Raw genomic sequence first — 16,990 nt, forward strand, 5'->3', positions numbered from 1 at the left:
ATTGGCCTGAATGGAATCGTGTTCAGAGAGATTGAATTTGTGTCTTTTCCAATGGATTTTAACTAGGATCACTACAGAAACAGCGTGGTGTTGTAGAACATACTATACAATGCACCCATTCTAGAGAAATAGGGTGCAATAGCAGGCAGAAGGGAGTGTATAGCAATGGGAAGGGTTACCGTGGTGCTAATAGCAGTTGCCGTATTGGATTCCAAATGTTGTGTTAAAGCCGCGGATCCTCAAGAGAGGAGATGGAGGAGCAAAGGGGAAAAATGGAAGGAAAGGGGTGGGGAGGGCAACAGACAACGATAGTGGGAATAGGAGATTCCAAAGAAAAGGCTCAAACGCCTATTTTGAGTCGAACGAGTATTTTGTGTTCGGGAACTCGGATGAGCCTTTTTTATTACTCCCTTGGTGGGGGAAAAGAAGAGTATGAGATTGTCTTCACAATGGTACTATCAAGAGTATCTACTAGCAGTACTCTAGAACTAGTAACTGCATGTGGTAGCGCTAGCAGCAGCATGTAGTAGCACTAACAACTGCATGTGGTAGCACTAGCATGTGGTAGCACTAGCATTAGTAGCATTACCATTAGTATTAGTTGATTTTTTAGTTGCATATATATGGCTCACGGGGCTTGAACTAGGGGTATCTCCGTTTCTAATTCCTTTTCTATATCCGTGTCTTTACCGGTATGCGTTTCCGCTTCCGACACGTGAACCGGCTTTAGAGAAACACCGAGCACCATATGAGAGAAAACCGAGGACTACCGTGTGGCGCATGCCGGGCCGGTGCACGGGTGGCTCTTTTTGTTTTTTTGTTTTTTCTTGTCTTTCTATATTTTTGTGAAGTTTCACCGAGAAGGGGAGAAGGGAAAATTATATAAAGAAGCAAATCGAGTTTCACCGAAAAAAAAAAGAAAAAACTTGATAAAACGGGCAATAAATTTTGAAAAAACCAAATTTCGCCGAAAACGAAGGAAAAGGAACATTTCCAACTTTCCAAAAACAATAAAATTTAAAAAAAAAAAAATGGAAAAAAAACAACTCACTACAAAAGAAATGGCAAAAATGGCAAAAATGGCAAAAAGGGCAAAAATGGCAAAAAATAGCAAAAAATGGAAAAAAACTGGCCCTCCCACCCTTTTTCGGTTCTCTGTTGATTTTTTTCTCCCTCGTTGTAAACACTGACGAGGTGCAACTTCTCTTTGGAAAAGTACTATTTTTCCTTCTTGTCAAATTAGAGGAGGAAGATCCAAAACCGTGAAAGGACCCTATTTCCCCACTTCAATCGCAACTTCAACTGCAACCTCAACTGCAACTTCAACTGCAACTTTAACTGTTCCTCTCTATCCCCACTATGAGCTTGCCTGAGTACATTGTCTGGTCCTCGCCTTCTCCTACATATCCATTTGGGCTTCATCTATGGCCAATTTTCAACCATTTCTTTGAAAAAGTGGTGGGATATCCTGCAGACGAGTTCGAGTTCATCCCCTACGTGACAACCCTGGCGAACTTCCCACATGCAATCTCCATTATCTTGGCCTATTATTTCATTATCTTTACTGGACAATTCTTTATGTCCAAATTAAACCTGAAACCAATCAAACTAAACTTTTTGTTTCAGCTGCATAACCTCTTTTTAACTTTGGCTTCATTCATTCTATTGGTTCTAATGGTGGAACAGATCTTCCCTATCTGGTACTATAACGGAATCTTACATGCAGTTTGCTCCTCAGAGGCATTCACTAAAAGACTGGTTTGTTTGTATTACTTGAATTATTTGACAAAATTCTGGGAATTGGTCGATACTGTCTTCTTGGTCTTAAGAAGAAAGAAACTCCTCTTTCTACACGTCTACCATCATGGCGCTACGGCTTTGTTATGTTACACCCAAATTGTCGGTCATACCTCCGTCGAATGGGTCGTCATCTCCTTGAACTTGGCTGTTCACGTCCTCATGTACTTCTACTACTTCCTCTCCTCTTGTGGCATTAGGGTCTGGTGGAAGCAATGGGTCACAACTTTCCAAATCGTCCAGTTCCTAATCGACATTGTCTTCATTTATTCATGCACTTACACCTACTATGCCTATGTCTACTTTGACGGTATCCTCCCTCACTTTGGTGACTGCTACGGTACCCAACAGGCAGCATTCTACGGCTATGTCATTATTACCTCCTATTTGTTCCTCTTTATCTCCTTCTACATTTCAGTTTACTTGAAGAAGGATAACAAAAAAGTCAAAAATGACAACACTGCTACAGGAACCAACTCCAATGCATCTGCGAAAACTACCGCATTGAAGTCAAACTCCGCTAGATCCAGAAAGGCCTAACTTAACCATTTGGGGGAAGTCCTGGCTAATTGTACATTTCTACACATGTAATGTTCAATTTACTTCTGGAGAGACAATCCAAAACATCAAAACATCAAAACATCAAAACATCAAAACATCAAAACACCAAAAACACCAAAACCGCGTTGGCTCGTTTTTTTTTTTCTTCCACTTTTTTGAGTCCACGCGTTACTGCAAAATGAAAAAAAAAACCCTCTCAAAATGTAACTGGCTCTAAAGAAAGGCCGTTTTCATTAAACTCAAAATTATCTAATGTTACAACCTTCCACTCCTTGAATGTGTTTAAATAACATGTATCTATATATGTCCATATACTCTAATCTATATAATACTAAGACCTATCACACATAGCTCCAGTTGACTGCCACTAAGATACTTCCCATGGACCTCTATTCTGTATTAGACCCTTCTCCAACATCATCGGAGACATCGTTCCATCTCATCCAGCTACCGCAACAATTACTCGAGTCCATAAAGCCTCCAATAGACAATGCAAACTGCGAACGACTGTTGCAGAAGTACAACTTCTCCAGGGAGCAGTGTCTGCAGTTCAAGGCCAAAGACGGGTTCTCCACTCCATATTTGACCACCATCGACACCACATTCAAAATCAGACAGCAGAACCATTCGAATTGTGTCATGCTATTGGAACACGACACAAACTACTTGAACTTCGACAACTATTTGATCCTGGAGAAACAGCCGACACCAACCTCGCTCAACCTCAATGGAGTAGACATTGTGCAGGTGTCGTTAGTATCCGACATTGACAACCTTGAGGAGGTTAATGAGGCCAATCTCTACAAGAGCACAGTACAGGTGCTCAACCAAACGCCAATCTCATTGCTTGAATTCGACAAGCTCATGGTGGAAAACAACATTGTCCCCAATGGAGACTCTCTCATCAAATTGAAGCCGCCAATGGTCTCCATCTTGCTGACCTCGTTATTGACCTCTTTGCTCAATATAGTGGACGATATAAACATGGAGTTTCCAACATCTCTGCTCTCTCAAATCTTGACAGAGTCCAATACCCTCTTGAGGGAGAGATACCACTTAAGGGGAGAACTACTGCCACTACGTTTACTGACCTACACTTTTCTCTATTTCCTAAACTACAACGAACTCAACAATACCACTACAGAGACCCCTGCAGAAGCTGGAGCTTCAACGCAAGAATCCTTCCTCAGCCTGGCGCTACCAATGGCCAACTTCACACTCCAGCACAACAAAATCATCCAGTTCCTGTCACTCACCATCCTACGTAGACAGCAGCTCTTGCCACTAGACGACCTCTTGATCCAGATCCGGTTGAACTTACCCGCCAATTACTTGCCAACTTTCGAAATCAACGACATCTTGACCGGAATATCCTACACTACAAAGAAGGACGGCCAAGTCTTGGTAAACTTCCTAACTCCAGACCACCTGGCCAACTTCAACACGCCGCAGTCCCGTTTCGAGAAGCTCTTCTCCCTAAAGAACTTGTGGCCCATCGCAGAAATCTCCCCCTACTTACAACCGGTCAACACCAAAGCTTTGAAAATAGAAAAGTTCTGTCTCAAGTACTCCCGTGTCCGCAAACAAAAGGGCCAAACCTATGTGTCCCCGAGATAGTAAGATTTGTCATCTATTCATGGTCAATTTTCACTAAACTCTCTTCTCTCCTAAAACAAAAATGACAAATCTTAGTCAGCTTATCAATAAATGCTTGAATGAATTTCTCTCTTTTTTTATTGTTTTTTTTTTCCATCTTCTATTCACCTCAAATTAAGCTTTTTTCTCAATCTCCATATTTTTTTTTTCCAGAACAGCCACAACACCCCTCATAAACAGATCCTTATAAAAGGCACCCTTATCTACTCAGCCACTCCAGTTACAAGTGTCTCATTGTCACTATGCTCTCCAGTTGATTCCGGTACTGCAATAAAATCATTCCCATTTTTTTCTAACTAACAGAGAGAAGAAACTATTGGTGGTATCTACTGTTGTTTGTGTTTCATTTATTAGAGGTCCATCTGTGTCTTTACTTGCTACTGAATATTCTCCACGGCTAAAACAATTGTCATGGCCAATATCGCAATTATCATCTATTCCATGTACCACCATGTGGCCACCTTGGCTGAAGCTGTCAAGGAAGGTATCGAATCCACCGGCAATAATGCAACCATTTATCAGGTCAAGGAGACTTTGCCTGAAGAGGTGTTACAGAAAATGTATGCTCCAGCAAAGCCAGACTACCCAATTGCCACAATTGAAGACTTGACCGAGGCAGATGGTATTCTTTTTGGTGTGCCAACCAGATTTGGCGCCTTCCCCTCACAATTGAAGGAGTTCATCGACTCTATGGGCGGAGTGTGGTCCAGCGGTGCCCTCTATCACAAGCCGTCAGGTGTATTCACATCAACAGGTACAGGCGGTGGCCAAGAGACTACCATTGTCTCGCTCTTGTCCACTTTTGCACATCACGGCATGCTCTATGTTCCTCTTGGTTACAAGGAGACCATGGAAGATCTGAGAAACGTTGAAGATGTCAACGGCGGGTCTGCATGGGGGGCTGCTACTATTGCCAATAGCGATGGGTCCAGACAACCTAGTGAGCTTGAACTAAAGGTTGCCAGAGCGCAAGGCTCGGAGTTTGGTAGAGCCGTTCACAAACTCACAAGAACAAAAGACGTTGGCAGAGCCAGCTCGAGTACCGCTGACGGAAACCCCGTTGATGGGGGTCAAGTTGTGGATCCAATTGGCGCCAAGAATCAAACTTTAAATCAGCCTTTGAAGCAGACTTCCAAACCCGTTGCTGTATCGGTCGGTAATTCCACCAAGGAACCAGAGAAAAGGGGAAAGAAGAAGAACTTCTTGAAACGGTTCCTTGCCAAGATTTTTGACTGAAGTATCTACAGTCGTCTACTCTAAGTTTATGTATCTCTATATATCTCTAGATTGGCTTGTACGCTTTAAAGTGTTTTCTATCCTCATGATACCAATGAACCCGCACAAATAACCACCAACAGTGTCATCTCTGGCACGTGTCTTTTCGTTACCGCCTCCTACCAAACTCTCTGAGTTTTCCGTCTTATTCATCCTGCACGGGCCTTATTAATGGCTCTTCCATCGGTTTCTTCTATTGTCTTCACCTGCTTTATTCATATTATTCATCTTACTAAGCTGAGAAATCAGATAACTCCGAGGTGCGGATTGTGCAAATTTCTGTCCACAACCATCTTCACACATATAAAATGCAGTTTCTGCCACAGAGTCTTGGAACTTTCCCTTTCATCACCTCCAATCAGCAGAGACACACTAGCATATCCAGTTAGAAGACTCTACAAGGAAAAGAGACAACCACCGACGCAAAAGAAGTACAAATAAAAATGGCCAATATCGCAATTGTCATCTACTCCATGTACCACCATGTGGCCACCTTGGCTGAAGCTGTCAAGGAAGGTATCGAATCCACCGGCAATAATGCAACCATCTACCAGGTCAAGGAGACTTTACCTGAAGAGGTGTTACAGAAAATGTATGCTCCAGCAAAGCCAGACTACCCAATTGCCACAATTGAAGACTTGACCAAGGCAGACGGTATTTTGTTTGGTGTGCCAACCAGATTTGGTTCCATGCCTGCACAGATGAAGGCCTTCATTGACTCCACCGGCGGATTATGGGCTAGTGGTGCCCTCTACCATAAGCCTGCAGGTGTCTTCATCTCCACCGGTACCGGTGGTGGTAACGAGATGACTGCAGTCTCAATGATTTCAACCATTGCCCATCACGGTATGATTTATGTGCCATTGGGTTACAAGGAAGTCTTTGGCGAGCTGACCAACTTAAACGAAGTCCACGGTGGCTCTCCTTGGGGGGCAGGTACCATTGCGGGCTCCGACGGTTCTCGTAAACCAAGTGAGCTAGAATTAAAGGTTGCCAAGACCCAAGGCGTGGAATTTGCAAAGGTTGTTTCCAAGTTTTGAGTGGCATCAAGTCCATATTGATATATATGTATAAATAAATACATAGCTTGCTAAATTTTATATGCGTGAACTTGATTGTATATAGTGTATACATTCAAGAAACTATCTTGCTTTTCCCCTGTATAGCTTTATTTGAACACAAGTGTTTTATGGAGCCAGCCTAACGACTTCCCATTGGCTATCATCGATACTCTCCCTTCTAAAGGTCAATCTATCATGCAATCTACTGTTTCTTCCTTGCCAAAACTCAATTTCTAAAGGTACGATTCTAATACCACCCCACTTTGGTGGACACCTGATTTCATCATCCTTCAAATCCTTGAACTCCACTTCTCTCTTGGAGACTAGCTGTTCCAGCTCTTCTCGGCCTTTGATCACTTGTGATTGTGGACTCGACCATGCGCCGATCTTTGAGCCCCTAGGTCTGACTTGGTAGTATTCTTGGCTTTCCTCGTGGGAGAGCTTCTCCATTATACCTTCAACACGCACCTGTCTCTGGGACTGCTTCCAAAAGAAGTTCAAGCTAGCATATTTGTTGCTCTGGAAATCCATCTCCTTCTTGGAAGTGTCCCAATTAGAGAAGATCAAGAACCCACGCTTGTCCAACTCCTTCAACAAAACAACACGGGACGACACCCGGCCCGAGGGTAATCGGCATGTACTTAGCACTGTGGACTCGGGAATAGGCTCTTTGGAGGCACATGCTTGTTCAAACCATTTATGGAACTGCTCGATGGGCGACTTGTCCAGTTCGTCCTCATTCAGTGTGGCTAGTGTATACTGGTATGTCTCTGGTGCAAACACCAATTTCTCCTGTGCTTCTTCTGGCAAATCTAAGTTCATCTTGGTACTATTTTTTTTCTCTCTCTCCTTGGATGTTGCTAAACCTCGTTGAGTTGTTTGTGTAGAGATCAACTAATAAATAGGTATAGGTCTTGCTGTCTGTTGGTGTAGACAGCATTTCCAGATTTGATGAACAACCTTGTCTATTTATAAGAGCGAGAAATGTAACAATGACTGATTTCCCATTCTATAGCGTGATCTATCGGATATCTGAACAAAGTGGCTATTGAAGATCAGGTTTGAAGGTGTTCTTCCAAATTGCCCCAACTCCAAACAAGTTCTCTATCAAATGCTTGTTTCTGTTTATGGTTTAGTAAGTCTATACACATCAATTGAATTTCTTTTATAATGCGAAAGGTATGAGAATGGAATAGGACGTATAGAGCCCCCCCCCCCCTCCATAATGGTCTATTGTTTTGATATTCAAAATTGGCAAGAGTCGCTATCTAAATGGCTGGTGTCGATTAATTTCCTGGAAATTGTGAATTCTTATCAGTAGTTTATAACTGGAAAGTATACTATTTCCTTGATTATTGGAGTATCTGTTGTTCTTGGGTATTGCCTTGTGGTATTTTTGGATAGACAAAGATGAAAGTTGCGTTGGTGCTATTGGATGAAACACGGTATTCAGGATTTGATTTTGCCGATATGGGTGCAAACTTTTTAAGGAAAACTTTCCAAGACATGGGGGAGGCCATTGAGTTTGACAAGTTTGAATACATTGTGGATGGCGAGCTTCCTGATCCTCTAGAGTATGGATTGGTTTATCTAACAGGATCGAAAAAAGACTCGTATGAGGAGACGCCGTTCAACGACAAACTGATTGAGTTCATCAGAGATGCCTGCTCTCAGAATGTGAAGATTTTGGGTATCTGCTATGGTCATCAGATAATTGCCCGTTCGATGGGATTCAAGACAGCAGTGAACCCGCTCGGCTGGGAGTTGGGCAACCACACGGTGCAGCTAAGCGAGGAGGACCAGAGGAAGCTTGGTGTTGATTTTGACGAATATACCATTTCGATGATTCACCAAGACATTGTCACTGGGGATAGTGAGAGGTTTGTTGGAAGCACCGAGAAATGTGGTATACAGGGTATCACGGTTGAGAATGTGTTGACATTCCAGGGCCATCCTGAGTTTACGAGTGACTTGGTACTTGAGATGAGTAAGAAGAAGCTGCAAGAGGCCGAGATTGATAGGGAGCATTTCAACGATATTGTTGAGAGAAGCCAGCTATTAGAGGATGGAATGGACGACAATGGCAACAAGCGGTTGCGGGAGATTGTCTACAAATTTGTCCTGTAGGTTTTGTAGAAGTTTGTAGAGAAGACAATTATTTTATTTAAAGTACAAGTAGAAGAATCATAGAGAAAAACTAGTCAAGAAAAGAAGAGAGGGAAACAAAAACGGCACAATGAAAGAGGCCACGATGAAAGGGTCTTTTTCGACGTGTGTTGAATACGTGTGGTGTTTTAAGGTCGATAGTAGCAGTGATGATGATGGTTGTAATTGTAATTGTAATTGTAATTGTAATTGTAATTGTAATTGTAATTGTAATTGTAATTGTAATTGTAATTGTAATTGTGATTAGGATTTTAGTTGTAGTTGCAGTTTTACTTTACTCTTTGTTGATCTTTTTTTTCCGTTTGTGGTTGCCATAGTGGGCAGTGGTTCACTATAGCAAATTACTGGAAGTTTGAATCGTTGTAACTATAACTCTGTTGATCGTTTTGCAGATAACCGCTATTCATGTTGGTCGGATAACCCTGTTGGTTTGGATAGTGCATATCCTGCGGTTGCTGATAAGGTGGAACTGCGCCCTGAGGAACCGATTGGGCGTGAACTTGAGCTGCTTGTGCTTGTACTTGTGCAACGGCCTGTGCTTGTGCTTGTGCCTGGGCTTGTGCTTGTGCTTGAGCGTGAGCTGCAGCCTGGGCTTGTGCTGCAGCCTGGGCTTGAGCATGAGCGTGTGCTTGAGCGTCATCGTGGTTCTGGGTCTCATCGTCATCCTGGCCTTGATCGTCACTGGCATTAAGACATGCCTGAATTAAGTTTTTACCTTCTGCCTTTGTGACTAGAGGTTGCAGTTTAGGAGTGGTGAAGGTATACACCAAGCCAGTTTCTGACACCACCAAAAGCAAGACCTGGGTTCCTGTCAAGACGGACAATTCGTAGGCCTTCTTCATAATTCCAGCCTTACGTTTGGAGAAGGTGATGTGTCTCCTGGACTTGTCTTGGATGAACTTGATCTCAATCTTCCTACGTTCCCGCTTTGGAGCCTTGGTGTCTTCATCGGACGCCTCATCGTTGTCCGCAGAAGGAGTCATTTGAACATTCGCCTGTTCACTATTAGTGGTGTTGTTCCTGCTATTGTTGATTTCGTTACTATTACCATTACCATTACCATTGTTGTTGTTTTCATTGTTGTTTTCGTTGTTGTCATTGACTTGTTGAGCAACTTGCGCCTGGGGTTGCGCAACCGGCTGCGCCACTTCGTGTTGTTGTTGAGGAATTCCAGACATTGTGATAAAGGTGTGCCGTTATGGTATAATATACTATTCACTGACAAATATTTTGTTTACCCCCCTGTGCCAGATACGGATGTGATACAACTTGAGAGTGCCAATTAGGCAAGAGCACTTCCCTTTTCGTCACCAACATGGCCATTCTCATTATAAACAGCGAACTTACGAAAAGAACCTGAGACGTCGAGTAAAACACAAAATTGTGATTTTTCCACCTACCATTTTGGATGGTGCACGGGTGTGCGTTTGTGATTTTTCCAAATTATTCTAAAAAAGATATTACGTAAGCGGGCTCGGGCTGTGTAACCGTTTGTTTTTAAATTTTTTTTTTTTCTGTGAAGCGGCACAGCACGTTTTGAGAGGAAAACAAATGCGAGATTTAATGGACAACTGAAAATAGTGAAGTTCATTTCCAGAAGCAGCCAATTTTATTGTATTGTATAGTATAGTATAGTATAGTGTAGCTAATTAGAGTAAATTAAAGATATAAACGACAGCTATACAATTAGATATTAAGTTTTAAAATGTAGATGTAGTTTGTTTGTTTTTTTTTGCCCCTTGTAAAGACAAGAGTGTTTTTATTGTATATGTAATTGACCAATTGAGCGTGTGAAGTACCAGAGGTGTTTTTATGTTTTTATATTTTTTATTATTTGTTTCTCCATCAGGGACACAAACAGTCTAAAAGCCTTCAAGGTCTCTTAAACAACCTTGTTTGACAAGAGACTGCACAGGCCATTCTGATGGCTAGCTCAGTGCTTGAACTTCTTCACCATAAAGAGAGAGAAGATGGTGACACCAATGACAAAGAGAAGACAAAAGACGACAATAACACCGGCTGGGAACATTGTTAGTGGATAGTTGATATACGAGTTTCTTGGAAGAAAGGCAAGGAGGAGGAGGAGGGGGGGAACAGTTTAGACCATATTATGCAATTCTAAAAGAAAAACATCAAGTGCAAAGAGGTGTAAAGATATACCACAGAATCTCACGAGAGAGTAACCACAGTAACCAGACTAACCACAGTAACCAGACTAACCACAGTAACCACAGAATCCAATACAAGAGAGACAACGAGACGACAAGAGAGACAATGCGACTCAGAGACGGTTCCAGAGACCGAATCGGAGCGACCGATAATGTGTGTATGGGAAAAATGCACGTTGCGCAGTGTCTCGCCGTAGAGGGTTCGGAGGAGAAGGGGAGGGAGGTGTTTGCCCAATGACAAACGCTGTACGGATCTTCCCTTCCCTTCCCCCCCCCACTTTCTCCGTAGAAACAGCGTCGGACGTTTCTATGTTTGCGTGAATTTAACGTGTCCTTTGTAACGGGAGAAGAAGTTCCGCCCAATTACCGAAAGCACATACTGAGTTGTTGTTGTTTTACTATCATTGGTGTCTATTACTATCATTGGTGTCTATTACTATCATTGGTGTCTATTACTATCATTGGTATCTATTACCCTCCTAGAATTGGCATTAATGATGTTTGCATTGGCGATATTGGTACCTAGAAATGTTGTTGTATAGCCACCCTTGTTCCTCATTGGATACTCTTTCCTACTTGTATTCCTCAAAGAGAACTAGCCGCTTCTGTTCCGCCAATAAGAACAGGGGTTCTCCTTAAACAGCCGCCGTATCCGCCGTGGCTGCAAGAAAGCGGTTGTCCGTCTCTGCGGATACGGCGGCTCCAGGCCCAAGAAAAAAAAAACACGCGCCGCATCGGGGAAAAGATAAACACACGTCGTCTGCGGTAGAGAAACGCCGCAGACGACGTGGCAATTCCACGGAAATAACTTGTTTTTGTTTTTAACTTCTAGCAAATCACGTGATTGGTCACGTGATTTGTGGCGCGTGTGTGGCGCGCGTTTTTTGTTTTGTTTTTTTTGTTCTGTTTTTTGTTTTTTTTTTTTGTTCTGTTTTTTGTTTTTTTTTTTTTTTGTTCTGTTTTTTGTTTTTTTTTTTGTTCTGTTTTTTGTTTTGTTTTGTTTTTTTTGTTCTGTTTCCTTCTATGAGATTCCAAATTCGCGGCATGGAGAAAAACGCATATTGTAAAAACGCACATTGTTTCAGTAGAGAAAATATAATTAGCACCATCCATCGATTTTATAGTTGAATTAAAATACCTTTTAATAGAAATGTTGTTAATAAATAGTAACTGTTTCTTATCACTTCTTATAATCAACTTTATCTGTATATATATAGACCAACTTCACCATCCTGTAATGGCTTCCCTACCTCCTTCAGACTGCTGTGCAAAGGTCACTTTCCAAGAGGGCACTGCCAAGGGCCACTTTGAAACCATCCATTCTTTAAGATGTTATGTCTCCGACAACTACACCACCCAAGAGGAGAAATACCTGGTTATTTTCACCGACGTTTTCGGCCTGGACTTACTCAACACTAAACTCATTGCAGACAACTTTGCAGACATGCTGGGCTATCCCGTCATTGTTCCGGACATTTTATTCAATGACCCAGTGTCTGCCAATAACTCCGATTTCGAAACTTTTTTCGCCAACCATCCAGTGGAGAAGACCAAAAAATGTATTGCAGATTTCTTGTCTCCCTTTAAGTCCACCTTTATAAAGGCAAAGTTCTTTGCCGGTATAGGATACTGTTTTGGGGCTAAATACTTGGTCCATCATATGACCGAATCAGGCATCTTTAATGTCGGTGCTATTGCTCATCCATCCTTTGTCGATGAGGAAGAACTCAAACAGGTGAAGAAACCATTGTTGATTTCAGCTGCAGAGATAGATACAATCTTCACCCCGGAACTCAGGGCAAAATCAGAAATGATTTTAAAAGATTTGGATATTCATTACCAAGTGGATTTGTTTGGTGGAGTCAGTCATGGCTTTGCTGTCAGAGGCGACTTGTCTGTCAAATCCGTTAGATACGCTGCAGAGAAGGCTTTTGCTGACGCTGTCCATTGGTTTAACTATCATGCTTAAAATTGATTTTCTTTGTTTAGTCTAGTTTCCCATTTTTTCCTTTGGATTACATTTTGTCGACATTTTAATCATTACTATAGTTTAACTTATTTTAAACTTATCTTATTTAAATTTGACTTATTACGATTTACCCTGTTATAGTTCAATCTCGTATATTGTACCTTGTTATAGTTTCCTCTATTCTGGTTTACCGCATCTCTTTGCATCTCTATCGACAAACTATTCTACACTTACTGTCCATCTCGTTGGTCAATGCACAATCAATGGAAAGAAAAAAAAAACGCGTATTTCTTCTTCTTGACTTTGGTGCATTTTCTCGTCTATGATATGTACAACTTTCCAAGTTATACACAATGTTGGTTTTAATGTCAAATAGGTGTATTCTTCTACTGTTCATATTGTAACACACCTCGCTCTACCATTCCTTACTAACATGTTCGAGCCAAAGCAATTGGTCCTTGCCAAAATCAAAGGTTTCCCCGACTGGCCGGCCATCATTGTCCCTATCGAATCCATACCTGCAAAACTATCCTCATCGAGATATCAAAGGCAAATAGACGCCTATTTAAAGAACGATGTCTGTGTGAAGTTCTACTTCGACGACCAATATTCATGGACCAAACTTACGAATCTAAAGCCTCTATCCCTCGACATGGTCGAGGCGTTCCTACTGCAGGACCACGGCGGTAGGAGAAAGAAGAGAATCGTGGAAGCGTTTGAGAAAGTCAAGGAAGTCCCCGTGGACGAGTTTTTGAAATGGGGGTCTTGGGGTGAACCAAAACCTGTTGTGGAGGATGCTGAGGACGTTTTCGAAGATGGCCTGGACAATAAGGGGGGGCGTAAGCGGAAAAATAATAATGGAAGTAAGCAAACTGGAAAGGGGAAGGGGAAGGGGAAGGGAAAAGACAAGGACAAGGATCAGGACAAGGACCTTGGACGGGAGACCAAGAGAAGAAGATCTGGAAGAGCTACGAAAGTTACAGAGGAGACGTCGACTCCTGAATTCACAGAGGAGGAGCAGATTGTAGATGATGAGGATGTGGAATATGTCGAACCGGAAGATGAAGACTTGGAGGAGGAAGAAGAGGAAGAAGAAGAGGAAGAGGAAGAGGAAGAAGAAGAAGAAGAAGAAGAAGAACAGACTGTGGAACCACCAGCTATTGTCGATGATTTATCGTCAAAGCAACCTCCAGATTTCAACGTCGACTTCTCTGTCATTCCGCATTCGTCTGCTCTAACCACCGAAGTCCAAGAAATGTCACAGTGGTGTCATGATCTGCGGATGGAATTACAGACCCTTATCTTCCCGTTGAGGAAGCAACAACCTGGTGAAATGGAGGAAGAAGCTGTTGTGCCAAATGAGGCCAATGGTGCTGATAACGCCAGCAACACAAGTGTCGAGGTGACGGGAACCAATGTCGACGATGCTCATCAACAACACAATGAAAGTGAAGTTAAAGCCGAAGATGTCGAGCAAGTCCAGCCCAATTATAAAGATCTAAACAAACAAATAGAAGAACTAATTTCGCCGCTTCTGAATGCAGATTTATCCAAGTCTATTGTCAAATCCACAGGATTGTCGAAAATCATCCTAATAATTCTCTCCAAACCCGAATTTTCGTCGGCATGCACGAAAAGGCTATCTAAATGGTGGGTTTCCAATTTTGATTTCTCAATCAAGCCCGACCATCATTGGAGCGATGAATTCACAATTGCAGATCATCTACAAGAAGAAAAGCAGAGGAAAGCCATGGAGGAGGAAAGGAGAAGAAAAAAGAAAGAGGAGAGAAGATTGGCTTCAATGTCGGCCGTCTCCCAAACCCCTGAAACTGAACCCCAGTCTTCTAATGTATAACTGTGGTTGGATATAACCAAAAAAAAAAACAGAAATAAAAGTTATAAAATGTACCAATTTTGTTGTAGTTGCCTGTATTTTTTTTTTTTTTGTAATCTAAAACTAATTTTATCAATTTCTTAATTCTCGGCCGACATTCAAATTCCCAAATCGATCAAACTGTTGATTAGCTACTGGAAATATAAAGTTTTCTACACTGCATCTCTTCAAAGTATACACAGCACACCACACCTTTTTGCTTCTTTTGCACCGTTCATCAAGCAATGGCTCCACTCAAACCTGTAAAGAGTCCCTATGCGGATGTGATGGATGATACTTCCACTTCTCTAGCTGGTCTAATCACTGAAGAAATCATTGAATCTTATGGTTCCATCAATGAAACTACTACCCAAGCCACACTTTCAAGCAACAACGACACTCTAACCAACGAAGAGATACCGCTTGATCCCAATGATGGTTACCTATTGCCCTTCAATCAGACAGTGGCAGTTCTGATTCCAATGTACTTCTTGGTGTTTCTTGCGTCTTTGGATTCCACCATCTTATCGACATTGATGACGGACATTGCATCTGACATGAATGCCATCCCCTATATTTCGTGGATCGCAACAGCGTATCTCTTTTCCACCTCTATTGTTCAACCCTTGGGCAAGCTAAGCGATATTTTCGGTAGGAAACCCTGTCTACTGGTTTGTATTGTTGTTTTCACAATAGGTTGTGTCCAATGTGCAACAGCCACTTCTGTTTGGTCGTTTTCTTCAGGTAGATTCTTATCTGGTTTTGCAGCTGGATTAAACACTCTCTCGACAATCATTACAAGCGATTTGATCCCATTAAGAAACAGGGGGGTTTACCAAGGCTTGGGTAACATATTCTTTGCACTTGGTTCTGCTGTAGGTGGCACGTGCGGTGGTTGGATCTCCCAAAGATGGGGATGGAGAGTCGCATTCTGGTGTCAAGTTCCAATTGGTATTGTGTGTTTCCTCATTATTGTTTTCTTCTTTAATATCCCAACATTGCCCCATGAAATTGATAGCTTAAATATTTCACTATCACAGAAAATGAAAAAAGTTGATGTAAAGGGAATCTTTTTGATTGCATCAAATTTGTTCGTTCTTATTACAATGGCAAGCTCTAATTTTGAAAATCATTGGTACTATGTGGTACTGCTTTCCATTTTAGGATTTGGACTTTACCATTTATATCAAGTAGAAAATAGCCACCCATTCGCAATCATTCCAATGGAACTCATGAGAAACAGATCGGTTCTTGGCTCTTCGCTAGCCAATTGGTTTGGTACAATGTATTCCTACATTATCATGTATTATTTCCCAGTCTATTTATCGACGGTATTAGGCATCAAATCAGATGGTGTTGGTCTTAGACTGGTTCCAAATATTGTTGTTGCTTCTCTATCTTCCATCGGAAGTGGTGTTTACATGAAGTGGAGTGGTAAGTACTTAAAGTTCTCCATTATTGTCAATTCGCTAGGTGTACTTAGTTTGATTTTTCTGTTATTTAGAACATACCCAGGTCAAACACCTACAACGTTTGAGCAATATATGTTAAATACAGTAGCCGTTGGTGCTTATGCTTCTATGTTGACAGTTACCTTACTATCGCTTATAGCTGCCGTCCCACTTGAATATCAATCCTCTGTGACATCCATCCAATATGCATTCAGAAGTATGGGCTCAACCTTAGGTACTACATTTTCGTCCTTTATCTTCACAACCACACTATCCAAACTTTTGGTTGATAAATTGACAGCTTCAAAACCGGATGATTTGAGTGATTACAAATTGGCAAAAATTATTGAAATTGCATTACATGATGCTAATTACATCAGATCTCCGAAGGCACCTGAGTGGACAAGAAGTATAATGGTTTATTGCTATAACCTCAGTGTTTGGTGGACATTTGTGTTTGCCCTTATCACCTCTATTTTTGGTCTTGTGGCAATATCTATCATTAGGGAAAATACTCTCCATACCAGCGTGAAGAGATAAGATTGTCTTGGTGTTCTATTCTTGTATACATTTAACAATTTATAGTTGCTCTTCCTGCCGTCTCCTCTTCGGAGTGTTCCGGAGATATCGCTCTCTCCCAGCGACTAAACTTTATTTGTACGTTCACAACTGGCCAAAATAGGATGACTAAAGTTTTTTGTTAATTGTCCATGTATCTATATCCGTTTCCTCTACTGCAAACGAAACCTATATTATCATAGACAAAGTCCTCCCTGGGTATCGAAAGTTTTCATTCCCAAGACAGACCATTAGTATACTTTCTTTCTCCTCGTATCCACTCGTCCTAAGGAAGAAAAAGAAAAAAGAACGGATTGAATTTAGGAAACGTTTTTTCGAAGCTCTAAAATTTTACAACCTGCATACTCCGAACCAATTGTATTTCGGTGGTTTATGGGGCATTAGGAAGAAGCTAAAACTCACATTATAAATTTTAATTGTTTGAAAACCCTAAC

General features: G+C 41.6%; 10 protein-coding genes across 10 annotated transcripts; 8 read left to right on the forward strand and 2 right to left on the reverse strand.

Moving 5' to 3' along the window:
• Positions 1-1,359: 1,359 nt before the first annotated feature.
• C5L36_0D06190 (uncharacterized protein) lies at positions 1,360-2,337 on the forward strand (the record flags this gene model as incomplete). Its single annotated transcript, XM_029467509.1, has 1 exon — positions 1,360-2,337. One exon carries the CDS (start codon positions 1,360-1,362, stop codon positions 2,335-2,337), a length of 978 nt encoding a protein of 325 aa, XP_029323369.1.
• Positions 2,338-2,739: 402 nt separating this feature from the next.
• C5L36_0D06200 (uncharacterized protein) lies at positions 2,740-3,975 on the forward strand (the record flags this gene model as incomplete). The annotated part of the gene is made up of 1 exon (XM_029467510.1): positions 2,740-3,975. The coding sequence occupies one exon, from the start codon at positions 2,740-2,742 to the stop codon at positions 3,973-3,975; it is 1,236 nt and encodes a 411-aa protein (XP_029323370.1).
• Positions 3,976-4,425: 450 nt separating this feature from the next.
• Positions 4,426-5,250, forward strand: C5L36_0D06210 (uncharacterized protein; the record flags this gene model as incomplete). The annotated part of the gene is made up of 1 exon (XM_029467511.1): positions 4,426-5,250. The coding sequence occupies one exon, from the start codon at positions 4,426-4,428 to the stop codon at positions 5,248-5,250; it is 825 nt and encodes a 274-aa protein (XP_029323371.1).
• Positions 5,251-5,732: 482 nt separating this feature from the next.
• On the forward strand, positions 5,733-6,329 carry C5L36_0D06220 (uncharacterized protein; the record flags this gene model as incomplete). The annotated part of the gene is made up of 1 exon (XM_029467512.1): positions 5,733-6,329. The coding sequence occupies one exon, from the start codon at positions 5,733-5,735 to the stop codon at positions 6,327-6,329; it is 597 nt and encodes a 198-aa protein (XP_029323372.1).
• A 147-nt stretch (positions 6,330-6,476) lies between these two features.
• C5L36_0D06230 (uncharacterized protein) lies at positions 6,477-7,172 on the reverse strand (the record flags this gene model as incomplete). The annotated part of the gene is made up of 1 exon (XM_029467513.1): positions 6,477-7,172. The coding sequence occupies one exon, from the start codon at positions 7,170-7,172 to the stop codon at positions 6,477-6,479; it is 696 nt and encodes a 231-aa protein (XP_029323373.1).
• A 588-nt stretch (positions 7,173-7,760) lies between these two features.
• C5L36_0D06240 (uncharacterized protein) lies at positions 7,761-8,477 on the forward strand (the record flags this gene model as incomplete). Its single annotated transcript, XM_029467514.1, has 1 exon — positions 7,761-8,477. One exon carries the CDS (start codon positions 7,761-7,763, stop codon positions 8,475-8,477), a length of 717 nt encoding a protein of 238 aa, XP_029323374.1.
• A 380-nt stretch (positions 8,478-8,857) lies between these two features.
• Positions 8,858-9,694, reverse strand: C5L36_0D06250 (uncharacterized protein; the record flags this gene model as incomplete). The annotated part of the gene is made up of 1 exon (XM_029467515.1): positions 8,858-9,694. One exon carries the CDS (start codon positions 9,692-9,694, stop codon positions 8,858-8,860), a length of 837 nt encoding a protein of 278 aa, XP_029323375.1.
• A 2,140-nt stretch (positions 9,695-11,834) lies between these two features.
• On the forward strand, positions 11,835-12,653 carry C5L36_0D06260 (uncharacterized protein; the record flags this gene model as incomplete). The annotated part of the gene is made up of 1 exon (XM_029467516.1): positions 11,835-12,653. The coding sequence occupies one exon, from the start codon at positions 11,835-11,837 to the stop codon at positions 12,651-12,653; it is 819 nt and encodes a 272-aa protein (XP_029323376.1).
• A 433-nt stretch (positions 12,654-13,086) lies between these two features.
• Positions 13,087-14,508, forward strand: C5L36_0D06270 (uncharacterized protein; the record flags this gene model as incomplete). Its single annotated transcript, XM_029467517.1, has 1 exon — positions 13,087-14,508. One exon carries the CDS (start codon positions 13,087-13,089, stop codon positions 14,506-14,508), a length of 1,422 nt encoding a protein of 473 aa, XP_029323377.1.
• A 263-nt stretch (positions 14,509-14,771) lies between these two features.
• On the forward strand, positions 14,772-16,517 carry C5L36_0D06280 (uncharacterized protein; the record flags this gene model as incomplete). Its single annotated transcript, XM_029467518.1, has 1 exon — positions 14,772-16,517. The coding sequence occupies one exon, from the start codon at positions 14,772-14,774 to the stop codon at positions 16,515-16,517; it is 1,746 nt and encodes a 581-aa protein (XP_029323378.1).
• Between the last annotated feature and the right edge of the window lie 473 nt (positions 16,518-16,990).

This window comes from Pichia kudriavzevii, chromosome 4 (genome assembly GCF_003054445.1).
Source record: "Pichia kudriavzevii chromosome 4, complete sequence".
NCBI classification, from domain to species: domain Eukaryota; kingdom Fungi; phylum Ascomycota; class Pichiomycetes; order Pichiales; family Pichiaceae; genus Pichia; species Pichia kudriavzevii.